The 14976-nt window shown below is 53.7% G+C and overlaps 1 protein-coding gene across 7 annotated transcripts in view; it reads right to left on the bottom strand.

The window, feature by feature from the left end:
- Nucleotides 1-2071: 2071 nt before the first annotated feature.
- The window catches only part of ARHGAP27 (Rho GTPase activating protein 27), a 48964-nt gene continuing 36059 nt past the window's right edge, over nucleotides 2072-14976 (bottom strand). For 3 of the 7 annotated variants that reach the window (XM_064270990.1, XM_064270989.1, XM_064270994.1), the window contains 15 exons: nucleotides 12664-13074; nucleotides 12077-12259; nucleotides 11687-11767; nucleotides 11366-11449; nucleotides 10911-10978; nucleotides 10518-10608; nucleotides 9942-10046; nucleotides 5877-5975; nucleotides 3701-3812; nucleotides 3451-3573; nucleotides 3281-3379; nucleotides 2998-3093; nucleotides 2782-2916; nucleotides 2550-2655; nucleotides 2072-2446 (listed from right to left, as the gene is read on the bottom strand). In XM_064270990.1, the coding sequence (XP_064127060.1) occupies nucleotides 2272-2446; nucleotides 2550-2655; nucleotides 2782-2916; nucleotides 2998-3093; nucleotides 3281-3379; nucleotides 3451-3573; nucleotides 3701-3812; nucleotides 5877-5975; nucleotides 9942-10046; nucleotides 10518-10608; nucleotides 10911-10978; nucleotides 11366-11449; nucleotides 11687-11767; nucleotides 12077-12259; nucleotides 12664-13074 (1968 nt within the window). In that variant the 3' untranslated portion in view covers nucleotides 2072-2271. Of the gene's footprint in view, nucleotides 2447-2549; nucleotides 2656-2781; nucleotides 2917-2997; nucleotides 3094-3280; nucleotides 3380-3450; nucleotides 3574-3700; nucleotides 3813-5876; nucleotides 5976-9941; nucleotides 10047-10517; nucleotides 10609-10910; nucleotides 10979-11140; nucleotides 11219-11365; nucleotides 11450-11686; nucleotides 11768-12076; nucleotides 12260-12663; nucleotides 13075-14976 lie in introns of those variants that run through there. The other 4 variants (XM_064270995.1, XM_064270991.1, XM_064270992.1 and 1 more) reach the window with 4 other exon arrangements.

Raw genomic sequence — 14976 nt, 5'->3', positions numbered from 1 at the left:
AGCATCACCTCACACCTGTGCCCACTGGCTTTCTGGGCTCCAGTCGCAATGGTCTTCTCTCAGTTTTATTCTCCCTAGCCATCTTGCCTCAGAGCCTTTGCATGTGCAGTTCCCTCTGCTTAGATGGCCTTCCCTTGACTCAATGCCTGGCCGACTGTCATTCTTTAGTACTTAGACCTAACATGGCTTCTGCGGAGACGTCTCAGGTCCCTGGGGACCAGTCACGCCCCAGTGATGCACCTTCAAAGCACCTTGTGCATCTTCCTAGCTTTTGTCACAAATGTAGTTAGCCAAGTAATCAGTTGTTTAATGTCTGTCCAGTTCCACCAGGGGTGAGAGGGGCCCCTACCCTAGGTCCCCTACTTTTGAAGGTTCCACTCTGAACCTTCTCTGTTTGCACCTCTCCCTATGAAGACTCTATGGGACCCTCCTAAAGCCCAGGCCCTTCCCTTTAGACCATGCTCTGAATACCTGGGACCCCAGAAACCCCTACCCAAATGACCCCAGCCAACTGCCCCAGGTCCAGTCCCTCAAGAGTGGACTCTGACACCAATGGTTACAGGGAGGGTGGGGAGTTAGCTCGTGTGGACTAGCATCTGTGTGTGTGCTCGAACCTCTCCTTGGGACAGAATGGCTCTGAGGGTGTGAAGAGAAGAGGGCAGGTCAAGGGCCAGCTCCGCCTGCACCACCGCATACAGGCACAGAATTCGGAACAACCAAAGAAGTTTAAATTACAACCTTCCAGGTCGTTGTGGAAGTCTATTAGTCAAAGTAGGAGAATAGCATAGATTTTAACAGTTGGATGAATTTATAACTTTTTAATATTTAGACATATGGTGTGAGGCCTCCCTTTGTACTCTGACCTCAGCCCTGCTGGAATGAGGCGTGGGTGTGGGTCAGCCTCACCTGCTGGACCATGAGCTCTCCCAGAGCAGGCAGCATGTGCTGTGTCCCTACCCCAGAGCACAGTGCCTGGCACAGAAGAGCAGACAATAAATATTAGCTGTGAGAAATGATGAGATAATCCAATCCAAAGGACATGGTGCAAATGTCCAATAAATATGAGCTATTATTATTTGTTGAATACATGAATACTCATTCATGTAGGTGGGACTGCAGCCCAAGACCCATAAACTGAGGTGGCTTGTGTGTGAGGAGGGAGTGAGGCTGCTGACCCCACAGCTTACATGTCCTTTCCTGAGGTCTGTGCCCTGCAGGCCTCTTCCATCTCTTCATGGCAAGCTGGGCACCAGGAAGGCATACTTGGCAGCTGGGGCACTCGGAGAAGATGGGGGCTCATGCCAGTGCTACTTCCTCTCCCCCCAGAAAAAACAAAACAGTTGGGGCAGGTTCCCCATTGCCTTGAGGGACCCTCCCCAGGCCCAGATGGATCCCACCGCTCAGTTTCTTTGCTTTGCCCACAATCCCATACTAGGGCTGGGGGGTGGCTGAGGGCACTGATTTCACCCTCCTGGGAGGCTGTGCTCTAGCATGGGAGGATCCTGAGCTGGGGAGTCAGACCAGCCACTGGACCATTCACAAGTCAACTTTTGCCACTGTAAACCTCAGTTTCCTCATCTGTAAAATGAGGTTGTGTGTGGAAATGATGCATATCAAGTGCCAGGTGCAGGGCACACATTTAGGGAATTGGAGGAACCCTCGCAGAACACGTGGAGGATGGGCCAGGGAGGGCAGAGATGAGAAACCTCAAAGAGTGAGCAAATGAAAATGGTCCACAGCCAGCCTGCCAGAGGGCCCCTGATGGAGCTTCATCCCTGAAGCCTGAAGAAAGGCAGGTTTAGCTGCCCAAGCTGGAGGCCTGGTCAGTCCCATTTCCACAGCAGGGAAGTTGTTGGTTGCTGCTTCATGACTCACAGTGCCACACACAGAGCTGGGGTTTCCGTGAAGCCCTCGACCAGGTGAAGGCCTGAAGAAGCCAGGAAGCCACTCACCCAAATTTCCCTCTCCCAGCACCAGTGCGTCCCAGAAAACAAACCCCCACAGGCATTCTCTCTCAGGCACAGTAGGAGGCGCCCTGGTAAAGAATTGAACCTAACCCCAAAACAGGACATGGAGAGAAAAATCACATTTTACGAACTGCCCACCAGGGGTCACCATATCCTCAGAACTGAGGGGCACAGAATTCACATCGGCCTGCGTGGGAGCCGGAGGGTCTCAGAGTCCGGCCTCCTGGCCTCCTGCAGCCCGGCTTCTATGACAGGAACACAGTCTCCGCTCCAGCAGTGGGGCGACAGAGGGAGGGGGCCGTGGTCAGTGCGGCTGGAAGATGTAGGAGCACTGTTGCAGGATGAGCTCCACCACCTGGTTCTGGAACACCATGGTCATGGGCATGCTGATCTCCTTCTCAGGCCGCAGCAGCGTGGGTCCGAACACTATAGCCACGCTCTGGACTGACATACGGTTCTGCTCCCTGTGCTCGATCACCCTGCAGGGGGGTCAGGGTGGTGTGGAATCGGGGCCCTGAGCTGCGGAGGGGGGCCACTCTTCCCCGACCCCACCTCCCCCTCCTCGCTAGGCTCGCCGCTCACCGGCACAGGTGCTGGAAGAGAACCCGCAGCGTGTCGTGGTTGGGGGCGGGCAGTGAGCGCACCAGGTCCCGCACACAGCGGCTGCGCTGAGCCTGGTCCTGCAGCTCTGGGGAAAGAGAGAGTCAGGTCGGGGAGGCAGCGGGTAGATCGGAGGCGAGCTGACAGCCAGAGGGCTGTCGAGGCAGATGGGCTGCATCCCACCCCTGCCGCTCCACCTCCCCCAGGTGCTCACTGATGGCTGCGATAAACTGGCAGAAATGCGAAAAGGGGAAGAGGGGCTCCGGCAGCTCTCGGAAGAAGAGCTTCAGGGCGCCAGTGATAACGTGGACGTCCTCCCAGCGCCCGTCGTCCAGGTCCAGACGCTCATCTGTGGTAGGGGTGGGGGGAGGGAGGAGTCAGTGCCCCTTCTCTCCTTCAGCCTTGGGCAGGGGCTGGGGACTGGTCTCACCGTGGTCCACCTTATAGCGCAGCTTCTGGATGGTGGCCAGGTTTCCACTGACGCGGTACAGCCCGTCGATGTCCAGCCCTGGGGCAGAGGGAGGCGCTGACCCCGGGTCAGGTGGGATAGGGTGAAGCAGAGTGGCGCTAAAGCCCCTGCTACAATTCCTATGCTATGATCCCTGAGGTCTCTCGCTCTTTCCCCATCGACCCTGTCCCACCCAGGGGTCTCATACAGGGGGTCCTGGGAGAAGGTCAAGGCACCCGGAATCCCCGCCTGCCGCCGCGCGTACCTCGGGCCTCGACGGTACGGATGCACTGCTGAACGAAGCGCGGCACCTGGCTCCTCTCGCGCTCGCACAGCGCGGCCAGCGCGCAGCCGAACACCTGGTCTGGGGGAGAGGCTCATCAGTGCCGCCCCGCGGCCGCCCCGCGCCGCCAGCCCGCCGGGCCCCGCCAGTACCTTTGATGTAGCCCTGGTCCCGAAGCGACTGCAGCGTGGGCCGCCTCTGCAGGAACTTGCGGAGCTTCTGCCGGACCTTGCTCAAGTCCCTCTCCTGGCCCCCGGGGCCCAGGGTGGGCGCGGCTGTTGCAGGAGAAAGACGCGCTGGTGTTGGCCGGGCATCCCCCATCCCGGGCGTCTCCGCCCCCAGCCCGGGCACCTCCGCCCCCCAGGAAAGGGCTCCCGGATGCGCCCGCCCCCGCCCGCACACCTGCGCCGGGCCGCAAGTCGTCCTCTTTGTCCCGCCAGCTTCCCAGGCGCTCACTGGATCCGAAGTCCGCGCTGCAGCTCTCACTTTCCTCCTCTGGGGGCAAATCTACGGACTGGAATCATACATCCTCAGAGCTGGGGGTCCTTCCGGAGTGGGAGAGGGACCCGAAATGCCCTCCCAGCAAGCCAGGCCAGAAGACCGCCAGGCGGAGAGGAAGCTTTTTCCTTTCCTTACCCTGGTTAACTCCCCTCACCGCCACCAGGGACCCTCACAGCATTCGCTTTCCTTGTTGCATGGAGCCCTTCGGATGTTGTAGACAGCCATCCTATTCTCCCCCACCCTTTCCTACCCTGGCTGCCCCTACCCACCTCCCAGTTCTGGCCTCTTCTTCAGCCCCCTTGTACACACTCCACAAAGTCAACATTCCTCATTATGTGGCTCCCAGTTCTGAGTTTGGGATTCCAGCTGGGGCCAGAGCACTGCTACCAAGTGCCCCAGCATCACCTCCCTAGAGCTGAATTCCTACCTCTATTAATACAGCCAAATGCTGCGGTCAGAGTGGGCCTGCTCTGTTTCTACTTATGCAATTGATTTCTGAACCTAAAAGACGGTAGACACAAATTCAAATTTTGTCTTCTAGTTTCAGCTGTCATTCCGACCTGAGACTCTTTCTCAGGGTATTTACTTTCTTCCTGCCTCCCTTGAAATGGCAAATTCCTCTGTTACCATCTAATGGTTGGAAGAAAAAAGGTGCACAGCTTCCAGAGCCAAGACCCCCACATCCCTCCCGCCCCATGTCATTCCTGAAGCAGACATTTCAGGTGCCTGGCCAGCAGCCATACGCCCCCTCCACCTTCCTAACAACCCAGTTTTGTCTGCATATCCTCCCTCTTCTGTGGGTCATGTGTTTAGGGCCGTGGCCCCACAACTGAATCTGAACTGATCATGGTGGTCTCATTGCCCTCACCTGAGGTGATGAGATGACGAGATTCTGACTAATGAAGTGAGGAAAATTGGGAGGAGAGACTTGGGGAAAACAAGGAAAAGAAATACCTTTTCCCTGCTTCTGGGCACTGTCATGGGCTGTGACCCTTGAAGTTGTGCCAGCCCAGGACCATGAGGGGAACTGGCTTGAGGAGAGGGCTGATATGCCGAGAAAGGTAGAGCGAAGGAGAGCTTGAGGTAAGCTGATGAAGCTGTTGGACCGTTGAGATGTCCTACCTTGGGTTTTTTTTTTTTTTTTTTGGTCATGTATGATACTAAACCTCTTATCCTTTAAGCCAGTTGAGTAGGACTTTCTGTTACTTGTGGCCAAAAGCACCCCCTCAGATTCAAGCTCTCTGGGGGATTTTTCCAGGAGACTGGAGTCCTCACTGGGGCTACTATGCCTCATTTGCGTGTCTTCACACCGTCCCACCTGGGGTCCCTGAGGAAAGGACCTGAGGCAGCATGAAACACAGACCCCCAGAAACAGGGCCCTGCAGGCTGCTCAGGTTCACTCTCAGGGTAGGGGTGGGAAGCGCAGGGTCGGCTTCCTGTCCTGGCACCCCCGACCTGTGCAGTGGGGTGTGTGAGGAGGGTCACCTGAGTCTGCCAGTCACTCAGGACACCAACAAGGCCTGGGGGTCTCGGAGGAGAACTCTCTCCTGGTACTGACTGGAGGTACCCAGGCCATTGTGCTCTGGGGCTCATTTCCCTTTGGTCCTGCCTTAGGCTCATGCAGAGTCTCTCCCACAGTTTCAGTCTCTCTGCTATTCCACGGAGCTAAAGGGTAGGGGCTGTGCTCACCAAAGGGAGAAAACAGTGGGCCAAAGGGCTTGAGTGGAAGTCATAGGCAGTGGAAATCAGGGACATACCCCAAGGGGAAGGCACAACCAGGGAGGACAGCATGAGACTGCTTAGGTGGTCTCTCACCTTCATCTGGAGAGTCCTCCTGCAAGGCCAAACCCCAGGGGCTGGACTCACATACTTAAGGAAGGCTGTTTCTTCGGCAGCCTCTCCTGCCATCCCAGCAATATGGGGAACTGTCTCTGCAGGAAGGGGCACTTTCCCACTGGAGCCATAAAGCTTCCCCACTCCCCCACACCCTGCCACCCACCCACAGTGGGCACAGCTGCCTTGCATGATGGCTGGCCACCCCCTCTCCACCAGCCCCAGAGGCCTGGCCTCTGCCTACCAGCTCCTGGATGCCCTGGGCAATGGCCTTGTGCCAGGTGCTGATGATGGTCTCTGAGTCATGCTGGATCAGGTACTCCGAGCCATCGCGGCTCCGCAGCTGGAGGGACACAAGTCACTTGGTCATCTCTGGTTCTCTGGGCCTACCCCAGGGCTAGGCCCCATGGGGGTTCCAGAGAGGAAGGTGACCTGCCCCCGCTACCAGGAACCCAGAGCCTAATAGAGCAAGTGCCTCACCCCAGGCTCAGGTATCCACCTTACTTAAAGCAGCAGGTGACAGCATTTCTGGCTTACAGATGAACAAACTGAGGCTCAGAGTCTAAGCAGCTTCCTCAGGGGCAAGAGCTAGTGAGCGATGGAGCAAGGATCTGAGTGTGGTCTGCATGGCTCACTGTCTGCCTCACTTTCCCCTGTCCCATCCTCCCTCCCCATGATCGGCCTCACCCAGGGCCCTGGCCTGCAAAACATTAAGTGAAAGAAACTCCTGTGGGAGGCCCTGGGCCTGGCTGCTAGAACTAACAAAGAAGATGCAGGGAGAAAGGCTTTGAGCAGATCATGGCTGATTCCAGAGAAAGCAAGGGCTCACCACCTATACACCCTGAGGACCTAGCAATGCTGCCCCACCCTTTGCAGCCAGGAGACCCACCCTCTCCCCCACTCCGGCCTGGGCACAGCATCCTCTCACCGCTCACTTCATCAGGAAGCTTAAATGCAATCAATCACCAGGGAGAAACTTTCTGCCACAGGACTGCCTACTAAAAGCCAAGCCCTTTCAGACTAGCAGCCTGGGGGTGACCAAGCCATTTGCCCTCATTCCAAGGAAATGTGCACAGGCCCGCAGGGGTGTGAGCTGGAGGAAGTAGCACAGCCCTGTAAGTCTGATGTTTCATCCAGACCATAGGCCATATTCTTCCTTAAGAAGCCCAGAGGCCAGTTTCCAGCCATTCTTTTACACTGTTGAGGAACAAGCAGAGGTTAACAGCCCGGGCTGCTCCTCACCAATTGCTGTTGAGTGTCCATGATCCCTTACAGAGCCTCTGGAGAATGAGGTGGCCTTTTAGATGGCTCCCTCCTCAGCCTCTGGCTCTGAGGACCAAGTGTTGGAGTTTAATGTGGATGTTTGGTGTGGCAGCTCACACCAATCCTGCCCTTTGGGTCTAGTAAGAGCCAGAGTCAGCAGAAACTGTCTCAAACAACAGCGAACAATTTTTAGAATCAGACAGCACTGTCTTTTGGCTGCTTTCCTTTTAAACTTATACTTGAGTATTATTTAAACTGCTTTCAAAAGTTAAAAAAGGAAAAATTTCATGTTCTATTGGTGGCTTTTTTTTTTTTTTTTAATTGGTGGCACAACAGTTAAATGCTTGGCTGCTAACCAAAAAGTTGGCAGGTTCGAACCCATCCAGCAGCTCTGTGGGAGAATGATCTGGTGATCTGTTTCCATAAAGATTACAGCCAAGAAAACCTATGGGGCAATTCTACTCGGTCACATGGGGTCTCTATGAGTCGAAATCAACTTGACGGCACCTAATAACGCCCCCTCCCACTGCAAAGACTAGAGAACCTTCAATAGGCAAATGATACAGACTCATTCTAATGTAAGAGACAAGAGCCCTGCTGTCTATTAGCCCAGAGAATAGCCTAACAACAATGATTCTGAATCAACAATCATTATTTCTGGCTGCTTTCTCAAAACATAATCAGTTCATATTTGAAAGGTTTATACAGCAAGCAGAGCTGTAGAATTACAGAGCAATACATGACACAAATCATTTTACTTGGATCCACAATCAACACCCACGGAAGCAGCAGTTAAGAAATCAAAAGGCGCATTGCATTGAGCAAACTGGCTGCAAAAGACCTCTTTAAAGTGATGAAAAACAAAGATGTCACCTGGAAGACTAAGGTGCAGCTGACCGGAGTCATGGTGTTATCAATTGCCTCATATGCACATGCAAAAGCCGGACAATGAATAAGAAGACCAAAGAAGAATTGATGCCTTTGAACTGTGGTGTTGGTGAAGAATTTTGAATATACCATGGACTGCCAAAAGAATGAACGAATCTGTCTTGGAAGAAGTACAACCAGAATGCTTCTTAGAAGCAAAGGACAGCCAAGACTATGTCTCACATACTTTGGACATGTTATCAGGAGGGATCAGTCTCTGGAGAAGGACATGATGCTTGGTAAAGAAGAGGGTTAGCAAAAAAGAGGAAGACCCTCAACAAGATGGATTGACACAGTGGCTGCAATAATGTGCTCAAGCATAGCAACAATTTTGAGGATGACGCACAAGCCGGCAGTGTTTCGTTGGGTCACTACGAGTCAGAACTGATTCAACAGCACCTAACAACAACAACACGACACAAAACATTCATGCCGGCAAATGCACAGGCAAGTTGAGCTGCCCAAAGTAGTTATTCTCAGGGGACTGTTACTGAAGTTTTCTGTGGCTCTAAGGTGACTAGGAAAACCTGCTGTGAAAATTCCCCAGGCCCAGCTGGTCAGGTCAGTCTTAATGATATAGAATTTTGTGTTGTTTCTTAAAAAAAACCCTGGTGTTGCCTACAGGCCACCCCTAAGTGGAGGGTGGATGGCCTCCAGCCTTTTGGGAGGCAGGGAGCCCCTTGATTCTATTCAAGACTGTCAGCCTTCCGTTCAGCTTGAGCAGCTTCCAAGAGTACCATCTGTCTTCCAATCCTTGCCAGAAAAGACAACCTAGAAGAGTCTACTCTGAAACTTTCATCAAAAGCCATCAGAGACTTGACATTTATAGAGAATTGTTTGAAGGACATCTCTCTAGGTCAGGGAAGGAACACGCCTAGCAAATGTGATGTCCCTCCTCAATGTGACACCCATGACAGACATTGCTAACTGATCACAGCACTCTACCCTGCCATGCCTGCAGAAGGCTCCAGAATTCTTCTCAGAAAGGTTCCAGATCGTCAGAACAACTCAGGAGATGAAACCAGTTTTCCGGCCCTGCTCTGTGGGTACTCTGGTTCTAGAACTGCAGGAAGTTTGCTCAGTCATCAAAAACTACACATCCAGGCTCCTTGCAGAAGTGCTGTTTTTGAGTGGAGATGTAAGGTCATGCCTTTTGGCATGCATCATCATGAGCTGAAGTAGCCCTGAAAGCCCTAGACCTCTGTGGAGCTCTTTTGCAGGGCACCAGCCTCATCCCTCTAGACTCCGTGTTCATGGAGTTGCACGTGAGAAATTTTTTCAAGGGTGAAGGGGTAGGAAAAAACTTTGATCCCCTCCAAATCTGGATAGCTTTTATTTTTATTCAATAAGAGCCATGTAACAGATCACCCTTCTCTTTTCACGTAGGCTAGGAAAATTGGAGCTAATTTTTTTTCAGTAATAATCACCTGCCCCCTAAATCCTTTGCACCTTAACCCCTTCTCTAACTTGTTTTGCCTGGCCCTGGCTTTTCATTGCATTTTACCAGTTCACCATTTGTGTTTTTGTTGTGAGCAGCCTCAACGCTTTTGAGGATTGAGGTGGGGCTAAGAGTGGTTTAAAAACAAGACAAAACTTGAACTGTGAAGGCTGTGGCACTGCAGGGACCCTTGCCTGGGCGCCACTGGCCCCTCTTCCTTCTAGGGGAGCCTGAGAAGCATGTCCACTGCCTTGGTTTATTTACTGGGGACTCAGGCCAGTTGGAAGCTGGGCTCTGAGCATCCAGAACAGGTTTCCCACCCCAGCCTACCAGAGTGAGTGGCCAGGAATGAGGAGTCTCTTGTCTCTCTCAGGCCAGAGTGGCTGGGGTAAGGGCTGCCCTTCTAGGCATGACAGAGGTTCATCTCCCAGAGACCCCTACTCCTCACCATTCTCAGGGCCAAGAACAGGCAAAGTCAGCTCCTGGAGAGGGAACTGCAAAATCTGTGCTGCCAGAAACACTGTGGATCCCAGAGGTGGGGGGCAGCTTTGGCCTTGAGCCCTGACAATTCCAACCCCAACTCTCCTAGGTCCCCTTTTTTCCAGTGGGGCTTGCCTAGTAATGAGGGTCCTAGGCCACTAGTAAACCCCTTCCTTCTTTCTCCTTACTTCTACCACTTACCTCTAGCACATTCTTCTTGCTGGATTTGTCTTTGGATGCCCAGGTAAGAGAGGCCCCTTTCAGGTCTACTGTGTACTCAGGGGTGGAGAGTTTGGAAGGTTGCTTCTATAGAAGAGGGAGGAAGGGTGGGGAGTACCATTATAGAGAGCCCTCTGCTCAGACAGGCCTGCCCCAGCACCCTGGCTCTGACCCACCAGTCTCCCTCTGGCTCCAAGGACAGGATGTGGTCACTGGTGGCTCTGGGGGAGGGGTCCCAGGAGTTCCTGGAACCTACAGATCTTGGAGCTTCTTAACCATGGAGCCTATCAGCTGGCTTGTCCATTGCTGGTTGCTCACCCAGGAAAGGAAAGGGAGGAAGAACTGCAGCCCCATCCCTGTGAGCTGAAGCAATCCACCCTCAAGGACCTGCTTGTCCTGGGCTGACTCTGCTGTTGTTTCCCCCTCCCTGCAAGGCCCAGCTCATCAACGCTCAGGCTCCATTGTCCTAGACCTAGCCCTTGACGAGCCAGATTAGATAAAGACCCACTGGGATCAGGAGCAGATGGGGTGGTCACCGTCCTGGGGGTTGGGCCTCACCAGGCTGTTTGGAGCTGAGGTCTTCGAGTCCTTGAAGAATGTCAAGACACCACCCTCCAGCACTGTCCAGGAGGCACTCCAGTGCTTCTTTCTAGGTGGGTGGGGGGCGGGCAGGGCTTGGAGGTGACCCTGGGCTGAGTCCCTCTCCCAGTGTTAACCACCCCCAGGAGCAGAGCTTGAGAACACAGGCTGGGGCACTTGACTGTAAGGGTTGGACTCCCAACTCTAACACTTGGTAGCCAAGAGACCTTGGGCAAGTCACTTTTTCTCAGTTTCTTCACAGGACTTCTTATGAAGTCCTTACGAGGATAAATATGAGCCTAGCACATACGAAGTGCTCAGTGAGTGCCATCATTAAGGCCCACCCTGCCCTGGGTCCGGACAGACTCTCACCGGAGCCGCTTTCCCTTGTCTGCTGTCTTAGTACGATGGAGCACGCCTGCCTTGTCCAGGGTCTTGCTCTTAGAGAAGGGGAAAGAGGAGGCAGTTAAGGGGTGCACCACAGGAGGCAAAGGCTGGTTTCTCCTCAGCCAGCAACTCCCTGCAGGCTGGGTCTGAGTCTCCATTGAAATCTCCTCACCCCACCCAGCCTCCTGACTGGTGGTAGAGGGTGGGTTGTTTGCTTCAGTAACAGCAGCAGCAGCAGCGGAAGACATGTCTACCCAGCTGTCAACCTCACCCAACTCTGGGGCTAGGTGGACCTAGACTCCCGAGTTCATTCAGCCCAGCCTAGTAGTGGGGCCTGCGGGGGAGACAGACACACCAGACCCGGTTCCTTCCCTCAGACCTCCAGAAACCCCCAACTTCTTCTGTGGGAGTCCCTGCCACAGCCTATATGCCCCCCTCACCTTCTCCTCAGGGGGGCTGGCCTGGGCTGGGGTGTCACTGTCCTGGATGGATTTGTGGATATTTCGAGGGGCAGGGACGGGGACCTAGGAGAGAAAAGAATAAAAAGCAGGTGCTGTTGAGTGAATTCTGACTCATGGCAACGCCATGTGTCAGGATAGAACTGTGCTCTGTAGTCTGATTCTGAGGCACCTCTCCAACCTTTTGGTTAGCTGCGCAGCATGTTAACCATTTGCACCTCCCAGAGGCTCCAGGGGAGAAAGACATTGTCATTTATAACCTCCTCCTCTCTCCCTGGCACTCTCCCTTCCCCAGTTGGTTACCTGGGGCAGCTCCCACTGAACAGAGGAGTCATCTGGGTTGTAGAAGTATGGCTTCCCATGCTGGTCCTCCAACCTCACCCACTGTGGGAAGAGAGATGGTCAGGGCCCCTGGCCACTTCATGAGAGGGGAGGAAAGGCTTTCCTCCAACCAGAATCCAAGATAATGCAGCGAGTTTGGAGGGTCAGTGCTGGTGACTGCAGTGTCTTGGGCTGGCTGGGGCTGTGGGGGAGCTGCAGTTTAGAGTGTTAAATGCAGGGAAGGACAGTACACAAAGCCTGAGGAGAGGCAGCGGTGAGTGAGGAAGAGCTGGGGAAAAGAGTCCCCCGCTCAGCTGTCTAAAAAGCAGACAGGGCTGTAGGAGCTGGGTCCATCTACCCACATGCCCCTACCTGCTCTTGGGTGAAGTGGTTGGTGTACAGCGTCTGCTGGTCCGGGCCGACGTGACAAGACCAGCCGGGGGGAGTGGTCAAGGGAGAGGCGGGGCCAGGCTCACTGAAGGAGCCCACCGGGGAATAGTCTTCCTCCGGGTAACTGGTCAGCAGTTCTGGGTAGTCAGTCTCGGGGGTGGGAGGCTGCAGGAAGCAGAGGGTAGAGTTAGAGGCTCTGGGAGCCAGCCCTGCCCCTACCTGTCCTGGCCTCGCCCTATCACACCAGGCCCGACCCCACCCCGTTTCCCTCTGCTCTCTGGGGCTGTGGGGAGCAGAGGTGGGGCTAGAAGTGCCCAGAGCCAGCCCCGCCCACCCCCGGCCAGGTCCCGCCCTTTCACTCCAGGCTCCGCCCCTCACCATCTTCTCCCTGGGCGTGGGGAACAGACCCCGCCCACCCCTGACCAGGTCCCGCCCCTTCACACCAAGCCCCGCCCCTGACTATCTGTTCCCTGGGCCTGTAGGGAGCAGAGGTGGGGTCAGAGGTGCCCGAGCCAGCCCCGCCCACCCCGGCCAAGTTCGGTCCTTTCACAGCAGGCCCCGCCCCTCACCCTCTGGTCGTGGGGGCTGCGGGGGCTCAGGCCCGGCTGCATCTCCATCTCGCCCTCCAGCTCGTCGTCCTCAGGCTCGTCCTCCCAGACCGTCTCGCCCGTCACCGGGTTGTAGAAGAACACCCTACGGCTCTCCTCATCCCAGTACTGGCCCCACTCGGCCTCAAGGCTCTCGCGGCTGCCCACCGAGGTCGGGGAGGTGGCCGGGCTAGCGGCGCCCTCAGCAGCCTCGAAGGGCGACTCCCAGGTCGTCACACCCGTGTCTGGGTTGTAGTAGTAGGGGCGTCCGGTGCCCGCGTCTGTGAGGGTCTCCCACACCGAGCTGGGGCGCGGGGCCGCAGTGGCGCCGGGGGAGGTGGCCCGAGGCTGCTGCTTTATGTTCGCGTACACAGGTTCCGAGGGCTCGTCCACCTGCGGGAGGAGGAAGGAGACAGGATTTTCGGAAGAGCTCCGGGGTCACAGAGGCCTGGGGCTTCTGGCACCGAGTCGGCCTCTTGCCACTTGTGCCACCTTCAGCAAGTCATTATCACCTCAGTCCCCCAGCTGTAAAAATTCTGTCCTACCCGCCTCTGGAAGTTGTAGTGAAGAGACAGTGAGGAATGTTCTGGAAGTAGTGTGTAAAGTATGAAATGCCCCAGATGTGTGGGAAAATGGCATTAATTATTTATCAGCAATAATAAAATATAGATGATGGAGCTCTCACAGCTGTGCACTCAGAGGACAGGGAAATGGCCTGGGACCCGTTCCTTCCTGTGGCCCTCATTCAAGTCACATGGTGGCAGGGCCCTGCCGTTCTAGACCAAGTACACATTTTGGGGCCCCCATTGAGAGCCCCACCCATCTTTTCCTCCCAGCTCAGAAATCCTGGGCTGGAACTTCCCTGATGTGAAGTTTGCAGGTCTCAGACTCAATCCTAGACAAGGAGAGAGGGAAGGAGAGATGAAAGTCATGGGAGGGAGGAATGAGGGGCAAAAAAAGAAGAGCACCCCTCTCCTCGGAAAAGATGGCAAGGGGGTACTGGCAGGTTCAGTTGCACAGAATATAAGCCTCATCTTGGTGCTCTCCCACTTAACACCCTCAGGGCTCCCAGTTGCCTGCAGGGCAAAGTTTAAGCCTTAACAGGGCACAAGAGGCTTCCATCACCTGCCGGTGCTTCCCACCTTATTTCCTGCCACTCCTTAGCCTTTGCCTTGAACTTTGAGCTCCAGTAGCTGCGTGTCCTCCAGGCCTCAACTCATTCAAGGCCTGTCATGCCCTACCCCACCCATTTCTCACCTGCCTGATTTCAACTGCTCCTCTAGGACTCAGTTCAGATGCCAGGTTCAAGACCTTTCCTGAGAATTCCTTCCCATGACCAAGGGAGGTGACTTGGTCCATCCCTCCCTTGGGCCCACCACACTTAATCCAGCACCCTCACCAGAGGGTAGAAAACTGCATTATCAGAACTCAGACAACAGAACAGCACTTTTATTCTTGGAAATTTTATGTTTCAAGAATACATAATATTCCAGGGAAAAAGCAAATTTCAAAATGATAAACTTAAAACAAAAGACAAGAATCACATGATTTTATCAATTGATGCAGAAAAGGCATTTGACAGAGTTCAACACCCATTCATGATATGATAGAAACTCTCAGCAAAATAGGAATAGGAGGAAAATTCCTCAACATAATAAAGGGCATTTATACAAAGCCAACAGCCAACATCACCCTAAATGGAGAGAGCCTGAAAGAATTCCCCTTGAGAACGGGAGCCAGACAAGGATGCCCTTTATCACCACTCTTATTCAACATTGTGCTGGAGGTCCTAGCCACAGCAATTGGGCTAGACAAAGAAATAAAGGGCATCCAGATTGGCAAGGAAGAAGTAAAAGTAACTCTATTTTCTTATACACAGAAAACCCTAAGGACTCCTCAAGAAAACTATGGAAACTAATAGATCAGTTTGGCAGAGCATCAGGATACAAGATAAACATACAAAAATCAGTTGGATTCCTCTACAACAACAAAAAGAACATCAAAGAGGAAATCACCAAATCAATACCATTTACAGTAGCCCCAAGAAGATAAAATACTTAGGAATAAATCTTACCAGAGATGTAAAAGACTTATACAAAGAAAACTACAAAACACTCCTGCAAGAAACCAAAAGAGACCTACATAAGTGGAAAAACATACCTTGCTCATTGTAAAAATGTCTATTCTACCAAAAGCAATCTACAGATTTAATGCAATTGCGATCCAAATTCCAATGACATTTTTTAATGAGATGGAGAAACAAATCACCAACTTCATATGGAAGGGAAAGAGGCC

This window comes from Loxodonta africana, chromosome 18 (genome assembly GCF_030014295.1).
Source record: "Loxodonta africana isolate mLoxAfr1 chromosome 18, mLoxAfr1.hap2, whole genome shotgun sequence".
NCBI classification, from domain to species: domain Eukaryota; kingdom Metazoa; phylum Chordata; class Mammalia; order Proboscidea; family Elephantidae; genus Loxodonta; species Loxodonta africana.
Note: the sequence above shows the minus strand (reverse complement) of the source record. Positions and strands in the feature narration are given on the sequence as shown.